General features: G+C 45.2%; 1 protein-coding gene across 1 annotated transcript in view; it reads left to right on the top strand.

Moving 5' to 3' along the window:
- The window catches only part of LOC135907191 (EF-hand calcium-binding domain-containing protein 14), a 47932-nt gene extending 27956 nt beyond the window's left edge, over nt 1-19976 (top strand). Inside the window, exons 9-13 of the mRNA XM_065438875.2 lie at nt 3444-3548; nt 5984-6079; nt 8903-8954; nt 11570-11627; nt 14146-19976. Of these exons, the coding sequence (XP_065294947.1) occupies nt 3444-3548; nt 5984-6079; nt 8903-8954; nt 11570-11627; nt 14146-14155 (321 nt within the window). The 3' untranslated portion in view covers nt 14156-19976. The remainder of the gene's footprint in view (nt 1-3443; nt 3549-5983; nt 6080-8902; nt 8955-11569; nt 11628-14145) is intronic.
- The last annotated feature ends 1183 nt before the right edge of the window (nt 19977-21159 follow it).

Raw genomic sequence — 21159 nt, forward strand, 5'->3', positions numbered from 1 at the left:
GCCGAAGACTCGCCTTGTGGTAACACGGAGCCTAGTGCAGGTATCATCATCATCTATACTGTTACTGTTATTATCATCTATCATCTAAGTAGAACCCAAAACCACTGTGGTTTAGTGGCTGTGGTGTTGCGCTGCTAAGCACAGGGTCGTGGGATCAAATCCCAATCATGGCGGCCACATTTCGAGGGGGGGGGGGCGGGGGGGCGAAATGCAGAAAACGCCCGTGTCTTATGCATCGGGGGCACGTTAAAGATTCCCTGGTGGCCACAATTACTAATCTGCAGTCCCCCACTAAGGCGTGCCTTATAATCAGACCGTGAATTCGGCTCTTAAAACCTCAGAATTCAGTTCAGTTACTTCAACCCTGACAGGACCAACAAAATTTGACCAGAAATAAGGTGCAAAGAAAAAAAAAACACCAAAATGAATTGCTGATTCATTTGCAGTACTTGCCTGATTTGAACAAAGCTCTTGGGTCAAAGAAACTACAACACAGTAGTGCAGATAATCACAAGGGCATTTATTGTACCTTTCATGCACCAATGCCAGCTGGCCGAATTACTACCAATAGAACATGCTGATGGGCATGGACCAATTGAGGAAGTTTGAGCCACTGTAACAGGATAGCAAGTGAATATGTTCACCCCCACACTGGACAGCAACCCCTAATGGTTCGCGTGTACATTCACATGAACTGTGGCACGTTTGAATGGTCGAGTTCATCCATCCTGTTGCCCCGCTCCAAAGCCTTTGCAAGATGGTCCTGCAGAGCATGCCGACAGGCGCGCAGCAAAGTCCGCACACTTTTCCAACCTCAGGCCAAAGAGAAAGAGACTACTCCCTCTTGCGTTAACACTGCTGTTAGGTGGCATTACCAGCGCCACGCTTGCGCCATCTCTTGTACTATTTTGCAACTACACCGACCGCCGGGGGCACTTTGCTGAGTGGCGAAGCCAGATGACAAGAGATGTGAGAGCCATGTGGGGAAAACAAACAAGGGTGCAAGAGAGTAGAGCGTCCCCACAACATATTCGCACTGCTAACTGCACAGATGTGCCAAAACACTTCTGTACATCTTTCTCAGCTTATGACCCTTGGCAGTGAGTGGGCCTTGATCATGTGGGGACTAGAGAAACCTTAAAGAGCTTCAGTTTCGATTTGTACTTACTAAGTTTTATGGCAGCACCTGGTCAACAAAATATTTCATTGCTAGGTACAGTCGCTAGCAAAAGTTTGTGGACCAGGGATTCTGCAAAAAATTTATCTTTTCTTTGTAGCCTAAGAATGCACATTAAAATTAAGCAGTTCAGTCTGTGTGCCTTTTCAATCAACGTAATGTATTGAGAGACTGTTACCTTGGGCGGCTGTAGTAAAATTTATATTTTTTCTTGGTGCCGTGGTCCACGCACTTTTGCTTCTTACTGTACTTGCACACCTATTTGACTACTTTCACTGTTGCTATAGCACTCAAAATCACGGCTGCTGCAGTCACCTAGTTTGGTGCATAAATCAATGATGCCTAAAATATTTTTTAGTTGCAATCGACTTGCCATTGACCCTCGTCCAGATCAATGTACGAGAATCCTGTGCTTTGATTCTAGCATATCTGCACAGAAAAATGTTTCCTGCAACTTTGCTGGTCGCAGCATACGTTACGGAACAATCGCAACCAACCAATGCTACTTTCATGCGTGGACCGCGCGTTTTGTACCAGATGACTAAAACATGTCTGTGCTTCCAGCGATCACATGTATCAAAAAGACCAAAAGCTGACGTGTGTCATACACGCAGACATTATGTTCTACTCAGCAATTTTGCAAATGGAATGCTTGTTTTGGCATGAGTTATGAGCACCTATGGCTATCTGCATAATTCCCGATGGCAAAGACCTTTGCACAAGCACAACTAGCTTCACAACTCCAGAACTGGTCGAGTTCTTTTCTACTGTTGGTTGACCATGCTCAACTTCTCAGGCTTAGAATTTTTCACATAAAATGTTATTTCTCTCTCTCTCTCCCTGTTTCTTTCTAAATGAATGCATTAAACACCGTCATTTGTGGTCAGTGTAAATGCAATTATTATTATGAGCAGTTGGCACTTCGCCATCATCAGGAAAGAGACTTTGGATTTTAGTTGAAGAAACAAATGATCAAAACAGTGAAGCTTGCAGTAAAAAGTTGTTTTCCACATCTGCTGCTTTTTCTGTGGGCAGTGCTGGCTAACATACCCATAGGTAATCTTGTACACATTGCACAAATAGCAAGTGTAATGAAGCAGACGTGCCCCTGTGTATGTGCTGACTGAAGAGGAAAACGAAGGGCCGTACCGTGATTGCGAGCAAGCCCCGTGCTACGGACTGCCCTTGCAGTGCCTTGATTTACCTAGCGCCCCACAACATTGTGAATGACAATAAACCTCGTCGCATCTGGTGGAGGTGCTGGGCGTGTCAAAGCTGGTACGCGCAGTTGGGGCGCGGCGGCGACAGAAGCATGCCACATGGCCAGCAATGCCGCAGGCGAAGCAGATCGGCTGGTTGCCTTGAGTGCGCCACGTCTCGGTGGGACGAAAAAACTGTGGTGACGGTTGGGCAACTGGATATGAAGCCGGATGCACGGGCAATGAAAAGGAAGCTGTCTGCGCAGGTGGCCGTGCAACTACGGCTGTATAACTGAGCGGGAGCAACGTAGGATGAGTGGCAAAGTCGGTATGGGACAGCGGCACACTCATAGGATTGGGTGGGGGGTGTCGTAGGAGCTGCAGGAAGAGCTTCAGATGTCTGAGTCCGGATGGCTTGCTGCAGCATTGGAGGCAGAGCTGCCATAGGTGCGTCGCTGTGAGGCAGCAGCGAGAGCTGCCTGGCCACCTCTTCACGAACAAAATCTTTGATATGCTGCGAGAGGGTCGAGCTGGTTATTTCGGTATAAACCGCGATGCTCGAGACGGAATCGGCGTGCTGAATGTTCTGGTGGGCGATGGAACATTGGCAGCGCAGCTTCTCAAAGCCCTGGCAGAGGTTAATGAGGACGGATACTCTAGTTGGGCTTTTGGCCAGCAACATCTGGAGTGTGCTGTCCTCGATGCCCTTGAGGATGTGTTTGATCTTGTCATCCTCTGACATGCTGGGATTTACCCGCTTGCACAAATCGAGAACATCCTCGATGTAGCTGGGGAATGTCTCTCCAGGCTGCTGGAAAACATGACTTTGGCTCCCACTTATAGCGAGTTATCTTTTCGTCCACTTTCATTTACCTTTACTGTATTATTTCTACACTTTAACTGAACATAATTAATTTTGTCTATGCCTTCTCTCACCTCAGTGTCTCTCTTCCTTCGTGTTGTCATGACTAACAATATATCTTACTGTTTGAATATTTTTAGTTTTCTCGCTCTTTAAAACATGTTTTGCTTCTTTCTTCCCCCCCCCCCCCCCCATGTTGCTGCAGTTGGACCGGCTGTTGTCTCCGAATGCTACGGTCAATGGCTCCACTGTGGATGTTTTGAGGGAGGCCAGTCACCTGGGCACTGTCTACCATGGACTACAGGTGCAGGTAAGCCGAATGGCCTGACTGGTCAAGCTTGGAAATTGAGACGGTCGGTTGCAGCACTGTGTCATTATTTAGCCATGGAACAGTTTATTGGTGAAGAACAGAAATTAGGGATAATTAGCATGGATTTACAGCAGCAGCCTTTGCACCGAGCAGAACACAATAAGAGGACAATGGCTCTACTTGCAACTGAAGAAGTTTCAAAAACCATGCGTTTAAATTATTCCCAAACAAGCCTCTCCACCTAAGTCATGCATGCACAAAATAAGAAACAAAAAAGCAAGGTATGAAGGAGTTGCAGACAGCAATGCTAATCATGTGCCTTAATAAAATCATTCAGTTACGAGTGGCTCCTAAAACACCACGATGTGGCGAGGTGGCATAAGATAGCGCCATGGAGATCATATGGACAGTATTGCCGAAAGGATGCCTTACAAACACTTGCTTTAACTTTCAACCTCAACTTAGTACCATTGGCTGTGGGTGTGGGCATCTAGTGCAAACCTTCTAAGCTGTCCTTTCTTTCATCCAAAGCATGCTTGGTATTGCGCTCTCATTGATAAATATTTAATGTATTATGCAAGCATATTAACTAAGTATCATACCAGTGATACTTAAAGCATGCTGTTTTATCATTTCCTTATTAGTATCAAGCTTTTCCCTGTTACTAGCACAATGCATGCGACATACCTTTCTGCCTTTTTTTCCTTTGTGATCAGTGGCTGTTCTTTCTTGTTCATGGGTCTATTTTGTGAACTTGTGAGAGAGTCATTCTGTATGCTAATGCGCATATGGCACCACCCCTATTCCTGCCCCATCCTTTATGAAGGCCTCCGCAGTGTAAGTGGATCAGTGAATGACTCAGTAGCTCCTCATGCTAATCCGCAGTTTTGAATGTTAGGGGCACCAGCCGGGGTGTCAAAATGCCAGTCATAGCGGCCGCGTTTCGATTGGGGCACTGAAATGCAAGAATGCCCATGTACCACGCATTGGATGCATGTTAAAGAAGCCCAGGCGTTCAAAATTAACTCAGGAGTCCCCCCATTATGGTATGCCTCGTAATTATATCTTGGTTTTGCCACGTAAAACCTCCGAATTTAATTTTAATTCATTTATTTTAAAGTTAGGAGGCGTAGGAAACTGTGTGCAAAAGATGTGACGGAGACCGGGAAAACACACGACAGGTCTCATTTGTAGCCTCCATATACGTTTGTTGAGCAGCTTCCCACGCCTTCCAAGACGAACCAAACTAGTACATTATCGTACCCTGTTGCAGTTGAAAGTTGGACGTCCGGCCTGTTGCTCCTGTATGTTATTTCCATCACGGTTGTGGGCCATCAGCTTACCGGGTGTCCCACATGACACAGAGCAATTTTTTTAGAAAAAGAAGAGCAAAGCCTTGTGAATAGATAAAACCACTTGTGTGTTGTTTGCAAACCTCAGAAATAAACCTCCCGTATTTTATTGTGAAACTGTAGGTGGACGGCACCCACTTTGTAGGTATATCTGTCTGATTAAAGTGAAGGGCCAATCCTGAAATTGACGCAGTCTAGCATAGCATCTCACGGTGCTGGCAATCACAAGGGAAGAATGTGACAAACTGTCACGTGACACATGCACCATACATTTCAAAGAAAGACTTTGGCACAAGAGAAGCTCGCAGGCTATCGTGGCCTCATGGTTGGAGCATCGGGCTGCTCTGCTGGAAGGCCGAAGTTCAATCCCATCATTGGTCACGCATTTCTTTATAGCAGGATACGTGGGCTTCACCCACCTTGGAACTAATATAACTGAAAACTCAACATGTGTTGAGTACACGTGAGCACGTCCCAGTGTTCAATTAGCAGTGTCATGTTCTGGCCTTGCTTTCTTGTGTTCTTATTAACTTCGTAATTAGTGGTTAATAAAGAACTAACTTAACAACACTTAACAGCTAACTTGTCCGTGCCCTTTTTTGCACTCTTCTATATTTACGTTATGCCATGAACCAACTAGGCCCAGCACCAAGCCTTGTTAAACAACTAACTTTTCAATTGTGAACTTCGTGGTGACAATGTCAATATGAGATTTGTAGAGCACATTTTAAAACACCAGTTGTCATTGTTTGCTACGTGTTACTTCTTGCTTAGCTCTTCTTCCATATTTAAAAGAAAACTACTGTGGGCTTTCCTTTAAGCTTAATTAATCAGTACTATAATTACTTTATCAACAAGAAAAAAATACAAGAGGCTTCTATGGGGGTCGCCAAACATAGAGTTGGTTCCATCTGCTCAGAAAGCTTCTCTCCTTCTCTTTCTTTCTTTTTTAACTTTCTTCATCTTGGTTGGGACAACTAGTACAAACCGAGGTGCTGTCCTCAAGTCAGTTGTGGTGAATGTACTAAAGCGACATGATTAATGCCTCTTTTCTTTCTTTCTCTTTCACCATCTCCTTGGCAGCTTGGTGTCAATCACTCGGCAAGCGACGAAGTTGCTGAGCTCCTACAACAGGCTACCCTCTACGCACACTCCCCGCAATCACATCACAGCACCCAGGTACCCATATGCAGTATACTTCGTGACCCCAGTTACTTCAAATTTTCAGTTTGTTCGATCCTGACCGAAGGTCCTGGCTGGTGCCCAAGCATTTCTATAGAGCACAACTTTATTTTGATCCTAAAATTGGCCTTTGCCGAATGATTCGAACGTGGCCAGTCATCACACACGCACCCGACCCCTATGGTAATTTCAACAGCGGCCACTTTAGTGGCAGCGTCTCTCTTGGCGGAGCTTAAGGGACAGTGTGTGTGTTGACACATGTCATCTCCCATTGAAAACCTGTTTTCGGCCTGTCCTAGGAAAATTTTGCCAGCAGTGGCCGCAGCTCACTATGTACGATTACAGTATTTACCCGTTTCTAGCGCGCGCTTTTTCTTTTCGGGAAGATTGGGCTGAAAATTGCATGCGCAGTGCAACCAGATAACCAGCCGAAACTGCCGTCGCGACGTTTCTATGTTTTACCGCATAAGAGGTATGTATCGCGGCGAAGCTGACCGAAGATGCCGTGTGGCGAAGGTGACGTTAGGAAACAGGCTGCCATTGGGCAACACATGACCCTCGCCTCCCCCCGTCTTATTTTTTTTTGCTAAAAATTGGGTACGCGTTAGATTTCTACTTTGTTAAGGAGCTTTAATCACATTTCTACGTTAGTTTTCTACAATGGACACATGGAAAGTGGGCCTGCATTTGATTCAGGGCACGCTAGAATCAGGCACTCTCAAATAAATTAGTAGTGTGTTATGGCGTTTTTTTCTGCATCTTGTTTAATTTTACCCACTGGATAATTAGATCAATTTCATCGGTTCCGTCGGTGTCGAATCAACGCAAGTCGAGTGTATTGTGCCTCACTCTGCTTCCCAAAAGAAGCAGCAAAGCGACAAAGCACGTTTAACCACACCAAATTATTTTATTGCCTAATAGGTACTGACAGACTAGTCTGGTGATCTATGATTTTGGTGAAGCAGCACACTTGGAAAAATGACGTTCACACAAACATGATTGACGTCGACACACGCAGGCGCTGAAGAGAAACTAATGGTTTATCGCTCAAATGCATACTTTCATCTATATGTTACTTTTTAAAGCAATTAGCAGTCTTAGGGTACTTCATGCACTTTCCTGGGGGCTAACTGTCTTATCTACCTGTCTGAGGCTGTAACCTTTTTCCCCGCCGACCTGGGTCACTGGGTAGGCCATGTTAGAATGGTTAAATCATTGGGCTGCTGTGCTGTAGGAACAGGGCCCGAAACCAACTGTCCGACTAATGCGAGTTGGTGTGCGTGTGGCATTGTGTAAATATGTGCCGCTCTTCACTGAACCTCTCTGTTTGATGCATAACTTCAGTCACTGGGCATGTCCATTGAGCATACGCCACTGACGCCAGCTTGCAGGACTATGTGCCAGTCAGCATGGCAAAATGGTCAATGGCAAAAAAGTCATTTAAAAATTCCTCACTGCTTTGATGGAATCGATCTGGCTCCACTGAATGATGCAGCACGTTCAGTGGGAATCGAGAGAGGAATGCGATTCTCGTACGTAATGCACCTCTGCGGTGGCAGCGTGCCGTGTGGATGCATTCCTTCAGTGTTAATCGCAAATAATGTCGACATTCATTGTGAAATTGGTTGTGCCAGAATTTTGTTATTTGTCTTCCTCGCCATGCAGCTGGCCTGGCGTGTGTGCCTACCAAAGCGCTTACTAAAAAAAGTTTGTCTTTGAGCAGTAAACCAGTAGGCACAGTTCAGCACCTGTGTATGTCCTCGTCATTCGTGTTTGTGCGAACGTCTTTTCTCTAAATAGATCGTTTTTTTTAATGTGTAAGCTACACCAAAACATTCAAGAAGCTTAATGCTGGTGCTCGTTATACATGAGTTTATCCTTTGGGTGCAGGCTAGTGTGAGTGCAAAATACATTGCCGGGGAACGAAGCTGCGACACAATTAAGCTGAGACCATCAGTGCAGGTGGCGTTGGCTGAATATGCAAAACATGATTGTTTCTGGAGCTTTTGCCTTGCACTGACAGTTGTGCTGGATCGCCTTCATGAACATTTGAATGTTGCTGTATGTATTTACCGGCACAAGTTATGCACATTGGTTTCATTTCTTTTTTTTTTTTCGAAGAGGGTTGTCCTCGGTGATGCAGCTTACATTTGAAGAAATATTTCACGTGTGGATATCCCAGCCACACCTATAGCAGTGGTTAAATTGTGCGCAACTATTCATGTCAACTCCAAGTTGAACAACGATATTTGTTTGAATATAAGATGAGGAATTTTTTTTTCTCAGTATTCTTAGTCTTCAAGTCACCCCCGACCCCATACGGGATTTTTGCCTTTAGGTGTGGCTTCACGGCAGCGCGCATTTCGCCTCATAGTGTGGTTTTACGGCAGCAGATGGTACGATGCCGTGAAGCCACACTCTAAGGCAAGATTCGTGCTGCCGTAAAGCCACACCTGAAGTCAAAAGGCAAGATTCGTGCTGCTGTGAAAGCACTGCTAAAGTCAAAATTTGCATATAATCCACACTCTGTGTGTTGAAGCTCCTTTTCCCTATTTTAATTATCGCTATCTGGCGTTTTGGCTCTGTTAGCAATTCATTATTTTGGGAAATCCTTGCCAAGTCTGAATTACCCTTTGGCTACTCCATGTCACTGCACCCCGAGCACCCCAATTGCACCCTCGCCTTACAATCGAACAAATGCACTATGTCAGAAGAGGGGAGAAGTTTCACAGCATGTTCTGTTGTGGGCAATTTTGTCATGAATGATTTTTCTGCTGCACCAAGAACAAATGCTGATGCATTCGCAACGTCTCCTTGCAGCCGACCGCCGCACCTGTTCAGCCAGTTGTAACCAAGCAGCTCAACTCATCAGGTCAGTGAAATTCATCCTGGTAACACTGTATCCTTATTTCAGTCAGTCAATCCATCAGTCTTTATTTTCGCTTCTGCGTACACACTTTCTTCAACAAAAGTTCACCTATACCCTCATAACTATTATAGATTACATCGAGCGACAGTGCGGTGTATGCATTCGGAGCAGCTGTCAATAGCCTTAGGCCTTTTTTCTTTTTTTATCTCTTTTTTTCTTTAATTTCTTGGTAATTTTTGCAAACGCACACAAAAGTACGCATCAGTGTCGGCTGTCTACAAAGCACGCTGATAGTTTTGTCACTCTTGGTAACTTCTCGGGGCTGTGTCCAGTCCACTCTTTCTTGCCCAACTTCTGCACTGTGTTTTCCATTGTGATGCTGCATCATTAATCTCAAGTTCAGGCACTGTTCTGATTTCTTGCAGTCAGCTTCTGAACTTTGCAGTGTGCATTTACAAGACCCAACGTCCTGTAAATGTTCTTTGATAACTTATGTCCCGTGCAATTTAGGGGATGTGGTGCAGTGGAATGTAGTCAATTCAAACTTCCAGTTTAGTTTAGTTATGTGTATTTCAGTGTGCGAAAAGAACTGGTAATTTGAACGCGTGAGCATTTGCGACAACTAATTCTAACACTCGCCGCCACCGACCGTGTACCCCAGCAGCGCGAACTCAGGCAGCAGCATCTCTGACCTGGCAGTCCTCCTGCTCCCACCTTCCATTGGAAATGCTGTATTTTGGCACAACAAAAATTTTTTAAATTTAACAGTAAAGTCGGTGGTGTGCGGACTATATGCGAAATTCACCTTGAGTTGTCGCTTTACAGCAGCAAAACCTTTGCACAGAAGTGCAAATAAGCACAGCAGCCGTTTGATTTTTCTTACACGGAAAGGGGCCTCAGAATTTCCCGAATTATTGGGCAATTGAAGAAAAGCAAATTGTAATGTGAAAGCAATTCGTTTTAATAAATTTGGTATTCGGCAACGAATGATATGGTTTCGTGCCAGGTACGTCGACCTGGAGTAGAGTAGACCTGGCAGTAGAGTAGAGTACGCGGCTGCTTCTTGGTGGTACGAATTAAGCGAAGCCAGCCACGCTTTCGCATGCACTCTGCCCCCACAATGGGGCGACGCTATCAGGAAAAGTGCCGGAAGCGGCGAGCGAATGCTTCATCCGCCTCTCGCTCGAACGGTTCACCGAAACTCCAGATTACGCAGCCTCCTATTCTAGATGCGGGGTAAGACAGCTTACATGGTGCCACGCCGCCTCGGCATGCGCACTCTTTGCACACACGGCAGATCACATCTAGAGTAGAGTACGCGGCTGCATATGCGCTCAGTTGCGCTTATACCATGCGCAGCCACAGCTGAGACGTGCGCCAACTTACGCCACACTCCTCCCGAGAGGTGCATTTGCAAGCAGCTGCTTGTAATTCAGTCATTTGACCATCTGCGTCCACGGAAGTTTCGATTTATTGTCTTGGCATTCCTTTGCAGCGTCAGTGAAATTCTGTTATATTGAGGTTCTAAATACGTGGTGTCCTATGGACAAGAGGTTAAGAAAAGTTAAATACTTTGTTATATCAAGAATTTTGTTTTGTTGAAGTTCGTTAGTTCGTTATATCGAGGTTTAACTGTACCATATCATTCATATCAAACCATATCATTCATTGCCGAATACCAAATTTATTAAAACGAATTTTTTTCGCATTACAATTTGCTTTAGATGTATTAACATGTGCAGTTTACAGATGTGCAGCGTTCTTTTTCATTGCCGAGTTACAGTGTTGTAAACTTGAGAGTGGTTGAGTTTCCCAAAATGTTTGCAATTTTCGAGAACTTTTCTGAAAAAGTTGGTGGCCCAATTGGTGCAGTGGTAGCCGAGTAAGACGGTCTCTCTGGTCCCATGTATTTATATGGTAGCTCCCAAGCGAAAGCTCCCACTTAAGTGTGTATACTATTTCAGCTTCTTCCATTTGGGCTTGTGTTAGCCAATCAGCAACGAGAGCTTGCTTCGTAGTTCAGAGAACGGGGAAGACAACCGATTCCTGATCGCTGCGCAGACGGCGATCAGTGGTGGATAATGGGGGAGCCCTCCTTCTGGTTTTCTGTTGCGACTGGTTGACACAACCTGTAGCTTACACTGTCCAGCCAGAGTTGGCAACATGGAGTTGAAGTGCATAGATGATGTGATGTTTACAGTATATTTGTCTTCCAAAACAAGGGTGCCAAATTGCATTACGTAAGAATAAAAGTAATCAAAAACAGCAACTTTGACTAGTCCTAGTAGCCATGACAAATAAGAAGCAGCAGACAGTGTGAAGTGTAAAAGAAAAGCAGAAGTGGGAAAGCTACAGCTACAAAACTATACGAGCAATTATAAAGCAGCGGAACAGCAATAACGAAAAAAAAAGAAGAAAGGAGTATAAATGATATGCTATTACCATAACGCAGGTAGAAAGTGTCTACTGGGTACTACATTGAGCACTGTCTGTGACAAAAATCGAGTTCACCTAAGGGAGAAAGACGTGACAATGTGAAACCTGTGTTAGCCAAACTGCACATTGTTTTGGTTGTCATTGCCTCTTGACTTTTGTGTTCATTTTGTGTTTCTTTTCAGCAGAGGCCAACACTGGCCAGAAAGTGGTTCCAGCAGTGCCAACCAATGTGCCAACCAAGTGAGTAGTCAAGTGCTTAACCAGCCAATTTTGTTCCTAACTTGGCAGTACTATACCACCATTAAGTAGGACTATCGGTAATAATAGCGTCGGAATTTGCTGTTCAGCCTGCCAGGATGGCCATGGCATTCTGTTGCTGGGCGTATGGTCAGGGGTTAGATTTACCGCTGCAGTGGCCACACATGTATGGGGATGGAACGCAGAAGTACTCGTGCAGTATTAAGCTCTATCACTAGTAAACTTGAACCTAGTAAACTTGCTGCCCTGAAGCTTTGCTTAGACTATTAAGCCTAGGCAGCGGATTAAAAGATCTTAATCTGTAGCTCTCCACTGTGGCGTTCCTCAAAGCACATAGTTGCTGCTGTAAAACATTAAAGGGACACTAAAGGTTACCAGAAAGTCAAGTTAAAGTGGTAGAGCAATGTTCTAGAACGTCTAAGGCGTCAATATAATCGCGAACAGAGCTTTAGTAACCGAGAAATTGAGGTAAATACATGACACGATTTGAGACCCCCCAGCGACATTCCGGTACTAAACCGATGACGTAAGGTCTCCCCGTAATTTATGTTACTAATACTCAACTACTCGTATTAAAAATATCATTTCATTCGATTATAAAACGGAAAAAAATGCTACTTGTCTACGTCTATTCGATTCTAAGAAAAAATAACATTTTGACGTTGCCCTTCAGTAATATGGGCGTTCGAAAGGTTTCGTTTTCGCTCGACTCTGCGCGCTCGACCCTGCGCCGCGCACGCTTTGGAGTTTCAGTACTTTCGTTATCGCGTCGTGCTGTGAGGGTTCTGCTGGCTCGCGAAACTTTCATTTGGGACAAGCAGCGAGAATGCCACGTCCATCTGATGTCGTGGGAAGCCCTCGTTGCTTTCCCGCTCCGGAGAGCCGGTGTCGAGGCCGCCGTCGTAGTACGCAACGACGCCGGCAGTGCGAGCCCTCAGCAGCAGGTTGCGCTCGTCGGTGCTCAAATCGCTGAAGTTGAGCCCACCATCGCGAGCCAATCTGTCGGTGTCAGGGTCCATTGCGACAAGCGTCGAAGTTAGCGTCATAGAATGAAGTACCAGCTTATGGGCGTATTGCGGTATAGTAGCGGCGCCTGGTGGCGGTGCGGGAAACGACATCTGGGTCATGCCAGCTTGGCTGTGGCGAAGCACGTTTCTAGGCCGAGTTTTGCGTCGATTCGCACTTTTTTATGCCCTGTTGCGAGTGCGAAAAGGCTCACAGACCAAGCCGACCACGCTGCGAGCTCGCCGCAGCCTATAGTTTAACGAAAACGGACTCTCCGTGTGCCGTGGGACGTAATGCGTTCCTCCTTCCGCTAGCCACCATACTCCCGCTTTCGCACTGCTGTCGGCTCTGTCTTGGCTCTGTTTCTGGCCGCGCGTTTGCGTTTTGCGCAGAAAAACCGTAGCGCCGTCTGCGGACGCCGTTCTACTCACCGATGGCGCAACGTCACTATGAGACTATGATGTCAGTTCTCCTCGATCGGAGGGCGGGCGATTTGAACTGCGCTAGAGGTACGCGGACGCTTCAGAACGCATTTTCTCTTAAAATAAGTCTCTCCTTGGCACGAAATAAGCGTTTCGAGGTTTCTGTGATGGTATTTCAACAGTCCACGTTGACTTAATAGTAACCTTTAGTGTCCCTTTAAATACTCTATTATTATTATTATTATTATTATTATTATTAACTCTGTTATTACTATTAGTACATCACCTGACAGCCATGACAAAGGCGCCTGCCAGGTTATGTAGAGCAACGTCACTGCTACATATATATATATATATATATATATATATATATATATATATATATATATTGTAGTGGGTAATATGCATGTGGCACTGTGCGGACTGCCACCGCTGCGGCGCAAGACACGAGCTCGGGCTGTTGATGCGAAGCGCTAGGACTCGTGATCTAGAGCTACCTGCGATCCGTCGAACGAGCTGCAATAAACCCCATTTCAATATATATATATATATATATATATATATATATATATATATATATATATATATATACATATATGTATGTATATATGTATATATATATATGAGCTGTATTTGCTTTGCTTTACCTTGTGCAAGATTGTCACTCCACGCACGGTCTGCATAAAAGGCTCGAGCTCTTTTGCTTGTGGCATTTGTGACTCAAGATGCCAATTCATTATACGAAAGGCTGGTGAAAAACTGTGGCTCTTTTGTCTAACTTTGGAGACAGTTGACCTCGGTTCCTTTATTTTTTCATTCTGGGTAGGAAAATATATTGTCTTTGTGTGATGTCAAGAGTTTATGGACACTAAAACACTAAACTGTTAGTTAAGTAGCAGCATTCTATACTAAACAGTTATATAGAAGCAGTTAGTACTTTAGCTACACTTTAGCCACCTGATTCTTCATTTGGCTACTTCCAAGCACTTCTTGTGAGAAATTTTCTCTTCTTTCCTCGTGTTCGTATTTGTGACGCTATCCCAGAGTGCAAAGTGTTCACGCTTGTGACGCAGGCAGCCGTGACAAAGGCACCTGATGGCGGCTGGCGTGAGTGAGCCGACGTGAGCCCGATGTCCCCGAAGTCCGTCCTCCGTGGCGCACCACGTGGCGTCGGCAGACCCTGGAGCTAGGGCGTCGGCAGCACTCCTTCCCGGATCACGGCTGCCTGACAGCAGTCTAGAGCAAGCCATGCTGAGGGAGCCAAGGCCGTATACGGAAAGCAAGCTGTGATGTTTGCTTGCGTTAGCGCACAGAGTAAGCAACACCTGGGAGGAGAAAATTTGTTTCCCGGCATGCTGGCACGAACGGATATTGTCATGAAACCCTCGGACGATGGTTAGAAGCCATCTGGAGCCATTCCCTACAACGTCTCTCCTCTTAGCCCCAGTATTTGCTTTGCGACCTCGAACCCCACAAGTCAGTCGAACAATCAGTCAGCCAATCTGTCGACCAGCTCTGAAACTCTAGTATGCTGGTGCCACCTGGTGGTGACACATTCAAATGTCCCGGGCAGTTGTTGTGGTTGCCATAGCAACCTAGCATATTGGTGCAACTTTGCATTCTGCACCCCGAGATGGTACTTGTAAACATTGCACCCCTTTAGGCTTTTCTGTCCCATTGTGTTTCTTTTTTTTTTTTTCATTAGGTTTTTCTGCCCACACTAACGCTGCCAGGGAATTTATCCTCCTAGGTGTTGCTTGTTCTGGTGTCGCCCAATTCCCTGCAGCTGTTTCTAAAGGTCTATTCCCACACACAGCTGCAGATGCAGATGTGACTGGAATGTGCATGCAAAATCTGGCCGTTCCACTCGCACAAGCCAGAACCATTGCCTCACTCGGTTGGCAACTGAAAGCAACCACGCTGTTGGCAACCACGCAGCCAAAAGTTGGGGATGCAGTTGGATCCGCTTTTTGATTGCGCGAAACGTCTGACGTGAATTGGTTGTATTATTCCAGCCGTCTAGTGCAGAAAAGCACTAAACGTGCACTAGCAACCATTTCTCTCATTTGCAGCTGCAGCAATTTGGTGGGAATAGACCCCAAACATGGCCACTTGAGGAGCTTTCGCACTAAGCTTCATCCTCCCGTGACATCTCGGTGCTGCCGCTGCCCTCTAGTGACTGAGGTGGGATGCGTCACTTCTAGACTCTAGAAATATGGCTGTACTAGGCACGGCAGTGTCCCTTGGCCTGTAAGAATCCTGTCAATGTAACAAATCACCAGACGTAGATGCTGAGAGGAAGAAGCGTTTGGCAGCTCACATTTTGATGAGCTATTTTTCTTTTCTTTTTGTCTTCAAACGGCTAGTGACTAGCTTTTCATACGGCAGTCCCAGAGGACTTTGAGTGAGGAGGATTGCATCGTGTAGCACAGAAAGGCTTGCCTGCGTCGACAGCTCAAGCGAAACTCCCAAAAGTGGTATATCGTGACACTCGCTGGAAACTTCGACTGGGAAATGACTCCGCCAGCCTATGTGTCGGTAGAATGCTGCACGCATTTTTATTCCGGCAGTGTACCCGGATTCCTGTTCCTTAAGCTTTCGTTAGTGTCGCCCACATACAAGACTCGGCGTCACGTGGCGATTGGGCCCGAATTTCGCATCTCGCGAATTTTGACTTCCAACCACGACAGCAATCAACCTCTAGCTAGCAGCATTGTTGTGGGTGTCATTGTCGCACCATGTTCACTCGTCGCCGTCGCCAAAGGGTAGCTGCTCTTTCGTTTTCTCAGGCTTTTGCCCCGGTTTCGATTCGCTTGCCAGTCTCATGAATCGCAATTTTGAGGCATGTCTTCGGGCAGGGCCGCGTGTCCTGCTCACCAGAAGCGTTTCACCACCGCCAGCTCCCAGGTTCCAGAAAGTGTGAAAATGCATAGCTTGAGGTGAAATCAGTTGCTTCACCTTTTTCAGGCCATTACCTCTGTAGGTGGTCCCCTCGCCATAACCGCCAGGGCATGTGTTTGTCTGTGTGCTTGTCTACAGTTGACTGTTGCCATGGCATCTTGTCGCTCCACTGCTAACGAAAGTCCAGATTCTGCAAGGTCATTGCTGACAGCGCAAGATGAAGCTTTGAAATGCTCATAAGTAGTCAGACGACCACGTAAGTCAGTGTACAACTAGGCCATCAGCAGTCAACCCTATTCTTAGGGCACGGCAACGAGTCTCATACATTTTTGTCGGGGCACAGAAGCTCTCGATCTATGTAAAAAAAAAAAAATCCGTGCCACTGAATGTCAGAGAGACTGGCTCAAGTTTCACACATCACACTGACATTGAGTGCGGGTCATTTGGGATGTGTGGTGAAATGTACCTGCGAGTTTTCCTTGCGGCGCCGTTTAAGTTATGGCGATTTGTTTTTGTCCACATGTGTGTTGACTTGAACACTGTGACCGCGTAATCCTTTCCTTCGGATTGTCAGAGCAGGCATGCCCGTTTCTGCTGCTTATAGTATCGCATACCCATTTGCAGACAAAGTCGGACTAGTAAAAGACATGCTGGCATGTTCACAACCCGAAAGCTCAAGATAGTAGTAGGCACAGTTTGGGTGCAGACTGGCTCCTTGAAATAATGGTATCTTTCAAACAGTGCATATTAAAAATGGGGCCATCTTGGGACACCGTTGTAATGGTTTGGTATTCTTGGTCGTCAGTAGCTCTTCTTTCCTGGCCCATTGTGAACAGGAAACACGTGAAGGCTTGGACCATCGGTTTGGCCCTTCTTCATTTAATTGCCAATCGCAGTTCTTCACATCTCTACCGCATGCATAAATTAATGCATGCCCCATGAATGGTCTAAAGATGCCTGGTAGTGCTTTTTTTTTTTTGTTTCCGTGTATAAATTCCTGAGGGAAATAATGCTCGAGGTCTATCCTCTGACTGTTCTTCGTTATAATGCTGTAAGAAAACAAAGAACACATCTTGTTAGCCCAAAAGAACCTAGCGCTTGCTTGGAAGAAAGGGCCCCGTCACTTGTTATCGAGGCAGTCACTCAATGTTTGACTTTTAAAGGTGCCATAGCGCAAGCTTCCCGAGAGTCCGTCACTGGGCGACACACTTTTGCGTCCACGAAAGCTCACATTGCAACTGCGCCATGTTGCCGTGCGGCCCGGCTCTGTCCACACACAGTTGCGTATCTAACCCAGATTGTCCGCGGGAAGGTTGTCTTGCGAGTGAAGCATGCCATACTTTTCAAGCTATGGCAGCCACGAAGGTGCTGTTTCTTTGGCTGAATGAGTGTCGTTTGCGTGCGCGTCAATGTATGAAAAGAGGACATCAGAAAAAAACAAACTGTAAAACAGAGCTGCCCTCTTGAGCGTGAGGTCATCAGCTGCACGCTCAAAAATTCCGGGTGGTGAAAATTAATCCAGACTGCCCCCCCCCCCCCCCCCCCCACTATATAACACCTTTCATAGCCAGTGTGTTGGTTGAGGACTTTACGTCCCATAATTCAATATTTAATTTGGAGCCGGTTGAATCTTGTAGTAAAGCTTTAGATACTGGCCTACATTACCTTTGCAGCCTAAAAAGCTGAAACACAGTTCCGTGCTAACGAAACTTGGAAGAACTTGTTTTGTGGCCATGGAGAGTATATCCATGCAATATAAGGAATGGAATGTTTTCCAAGTAAAAGGACAGTATAGTGATGAGCTTTCTGAACTATCCGCAATTGAAATCTCACTCCAGGGTATCAAAAATGCTGCCACAGGGTTTGTTGCACTAAAATCTGATACATCTGAGGTACCAAACTCGGCGTATCAGAAACTTATGTTGCGCTTTACGGGGTTAGAGATCCACTTGAAGATGTCACAGGAGAATTAACAAAATAGGCCCGTCTGTTTCGCGATAGGTGACAGTCTAAATTACGCAGGTGCCCTTGCTTAAATGGAAGTGTTGGCTACGCTGCATAGCTCCTTATTGTAGTTGCTATCCAAAGGATGAAGCCAAGTCACAGAAGACTGCAAATCGACGTATCTCCTCACACAACCTCATTTCTCTGGTAAAACTGGGGAGCGGTGCATTGTTCAAGTCATGAAGCAGTTATATGTATAGATATAATCGATAGTGAGTCACAGCACTGCTCGAAGAGCGGTTATAGAAATAATCCAGTGTTTTTCTTTTTTCACGTTAAATGTGGCGAAAGCGCCAACTCACACTGCGCTTGTTTTCCAAGAAAGCATTCCGAAATAAATTGCCCTTGATTCCGTTCTGCATTTCAGCATTGTCAGCGCAGTAGAAATATGCTATTGAATGCTGCTGTATTTCTAAATGTGACTAAACTTGGCAAGCATTTCTTAGGGTCAGTCAAAAAAAAAACTTTTCTTTTTTTTTTCATTTTAGAGGCCTGTGGAGATGAATGCGTGGATCATAGGCAATTTGTGTCTGTTTACATTCAAGAGAGAGTGCGAGATTAATTTCCAGGGATTACCGCTAGCTTACAGTGAATGCGTTTGCGCTTATGCTTATGTGCTTATGTGTTCCAATGTGTAGAATAGTAAGTCGATTTCGTCAGTCACCTTAATTTTTCACTTTTCGCATAGCATTACTTCTGCTGGATGCATGCGACAACTTCCACCGTGATCGAGCGCACAATGTTATGTTTTTCCTTTGTCAAATGTGCATTTTCAATATCCAGGTGCAATTCATCTGTTCACTTATGACACCAGGTAGTGGAATGTACTGTTAGATTCTTTTTATCTGCTGTGGATTTTTCATGCTGTGGATTTTCCCTACATACATTGTGTAAAGTAATGCCCTGTTATATGTTACAGCATTTGCCAGTTTAGAATTGAGCTTCTCTCGTTCGTTAGGCCTAACTTTTGAAATAAAATTATGTGAGCCAGTCGTGTCCATAGCTACCAGGCAACTCCAGAGGTTCAGTGTGTGTGTGATGCCTTGTTTGGATGTAACAGGCATCAGGCGTCACCCACTTCAGCTGAACTAAACTGATGCGCCGAATTAAGGTCACACTTTTCTCATTTGTTTAGATCTCGCACGAGAGTGTGGAGCCATCTAAGCGTTTGTGATGTGCATGCGTAGGTTGTAATGTTTTATTGCACTGTTACTGTATTATCATTTGTCATCATTCCTGCTTTTACTGCAACAAGCCTCTTTGAATTGCCCAGACAGTAAAAGGCAAACTACTGTCTACCTCGAAATAACAAAATTACATCCGGCACAAAAATAGCATGGTTATGTCCAGTATTCGCTATTTACACCCTGATATTGCCAAGAAAGCATTTTGTTTACTGTATTAAATTTTATTTGTTATATCCGATAGTTCTTTATATACACTATTTCATTATATCCAGGTTTGTTATATCGAGTTTCAGCTCTGCTGGTGTCGCAACATTTTTCATCATTGCATTTACTAAGACATTTGCAGATTGAAAAGTTTCACTAGTTGTTCTCAGCGATCACTCATTCTGCTTGCTGAACGATCACAATGTGTCATTGGACAGTGTCGTGCTTTTACCACTATGAACAGACTTTGATGATACCTGGCAATTCTGAGCCCGAAATTCGCACTTTCGCATGTTGCCAAAAGCATCTTTAAAAAAAAAATACTTTTTTTTTATTGTGGAGGTACGGCAGCTCGGGCTAGACATCTGTCCAATGGCACAATTTAATGAGTGTCTCTCCGCACGGCTAACCTGGTTGAGCGCAGTTTCTCGGTGTTGCGGCAGGTTGTTGTGTGGCCGTCCGCACGTCACAGCTTGCGTCCAGCATTTGATCGCAATTGTTGCTGCTCTGTCGGGAGCCAGCAACAGGTGTGCGTTCCAGTGCAATGAACCGATGCCGGCCATAGTGCTAAGTGAACAAAAAAATAAAACATGCTTTGCCAAAATACACCTGGCGTGTGTGTGCGTCTGTTTTTGGGCTGACAGGGCGTCCCCCCACTTTTGGTGAGATGCTCGCACTTCAACGATCTGAGCTCAAACTACAGTATACCGTTGTTTGATAAGTCAGCAAAGGCACGAGAAAAGCAGGATGGTCACACTGCTTAGAAGTTCCTGCAACAACTCGCTCAGGCGTCACGAATTTGGACACGGCCTGCTACGACCTAGTTGATTTTTTTTCATCAATAAAGATGGACTACTTTGTATCACAAGGAGGTAGTTTCAATAACTTCACTGCACCACCAAAACAGCCTAAATATATAAGAATACATATATTTGAAAGTCCATGATGTCACCCTGGCTGTGGTTTTGGCATAAAATTCAAAGATTTGAAATTTGGTCTTCGTTTTCTCTTCCAGTAATCAACCTCTCACAACAAACTTAACAACAAAGACTGAGTTTTCGAACATTACATTTATCAGTCCAAACGGTTTTAGTGCTTCTGTTTGGTATTCCTTTGAAGCATAGCGGCTGTAATCATCAAGTTACTATTTTCTTACGTTCTCCTGCACAGTCTCGCTCTGATTCGCCGAACTGCGCACCAACACATCAATTATCGTGGCTCAAAAGAAATTGTCTCGCCTACTTATCACTTTCGCAGTGACGCTCCACTGGTAGCTTAGTCGCTCGCATCGGTGCTTCTGTATCATAAATATATCTTGAGTACCTAACCTCTAAAACAGCTTAGGCCCCGCCCATTTCGACCTATTATGGAAAGCTAATAGTGGATCTGGAGTAAAAACAGATTGGAATAGTTTTACATTATCCTGGCCCAGCATACAGTGAGTGAGTCGGGGAGTTGTGTGCAACGGAGCCACAGAAATCTGCTGTCACATTATTTTCGGCTGATGGTACTAGTTTCGCACAGTACTGTGGACAACCTTCATATCATGTATGCACAAGAATACAACCTAAATATAGGAGTAGGTGGGAGAAAAAAAATTTTAAGACGGGCAAGTTGGAGTGGAGTGGATTCACAGCTGGTATTTGGGTAGCGCGACAACACGAGGACAAAGAATGAGGAATGACAGGACTACTTTTAAGTGGCATTTCTCCTTTTCAAATGAAATTCCGTTAAGCTACCTCCTGCCACCCGATCCTTAACCTATGGCCCTTAGTAAAAACGGGAACTTCC

Source organism: Dermacentor albipictus, chromosome 9 (genome assembly GCF_038994185.2).
Source record: "Dermacentor albipictus isolate Rhodes 1998 colony chromosome 9, USDA_Dalb.pri_finalv2, whole genome shotgun sequence".
Taxonomy (NCBI): domain Eukaryota; kingdom Metazoa; phylum Arthropoda; class Arachnida; order Ixodida; family Ixodidae; genus Dermacentor; species Dermacentor albipictus.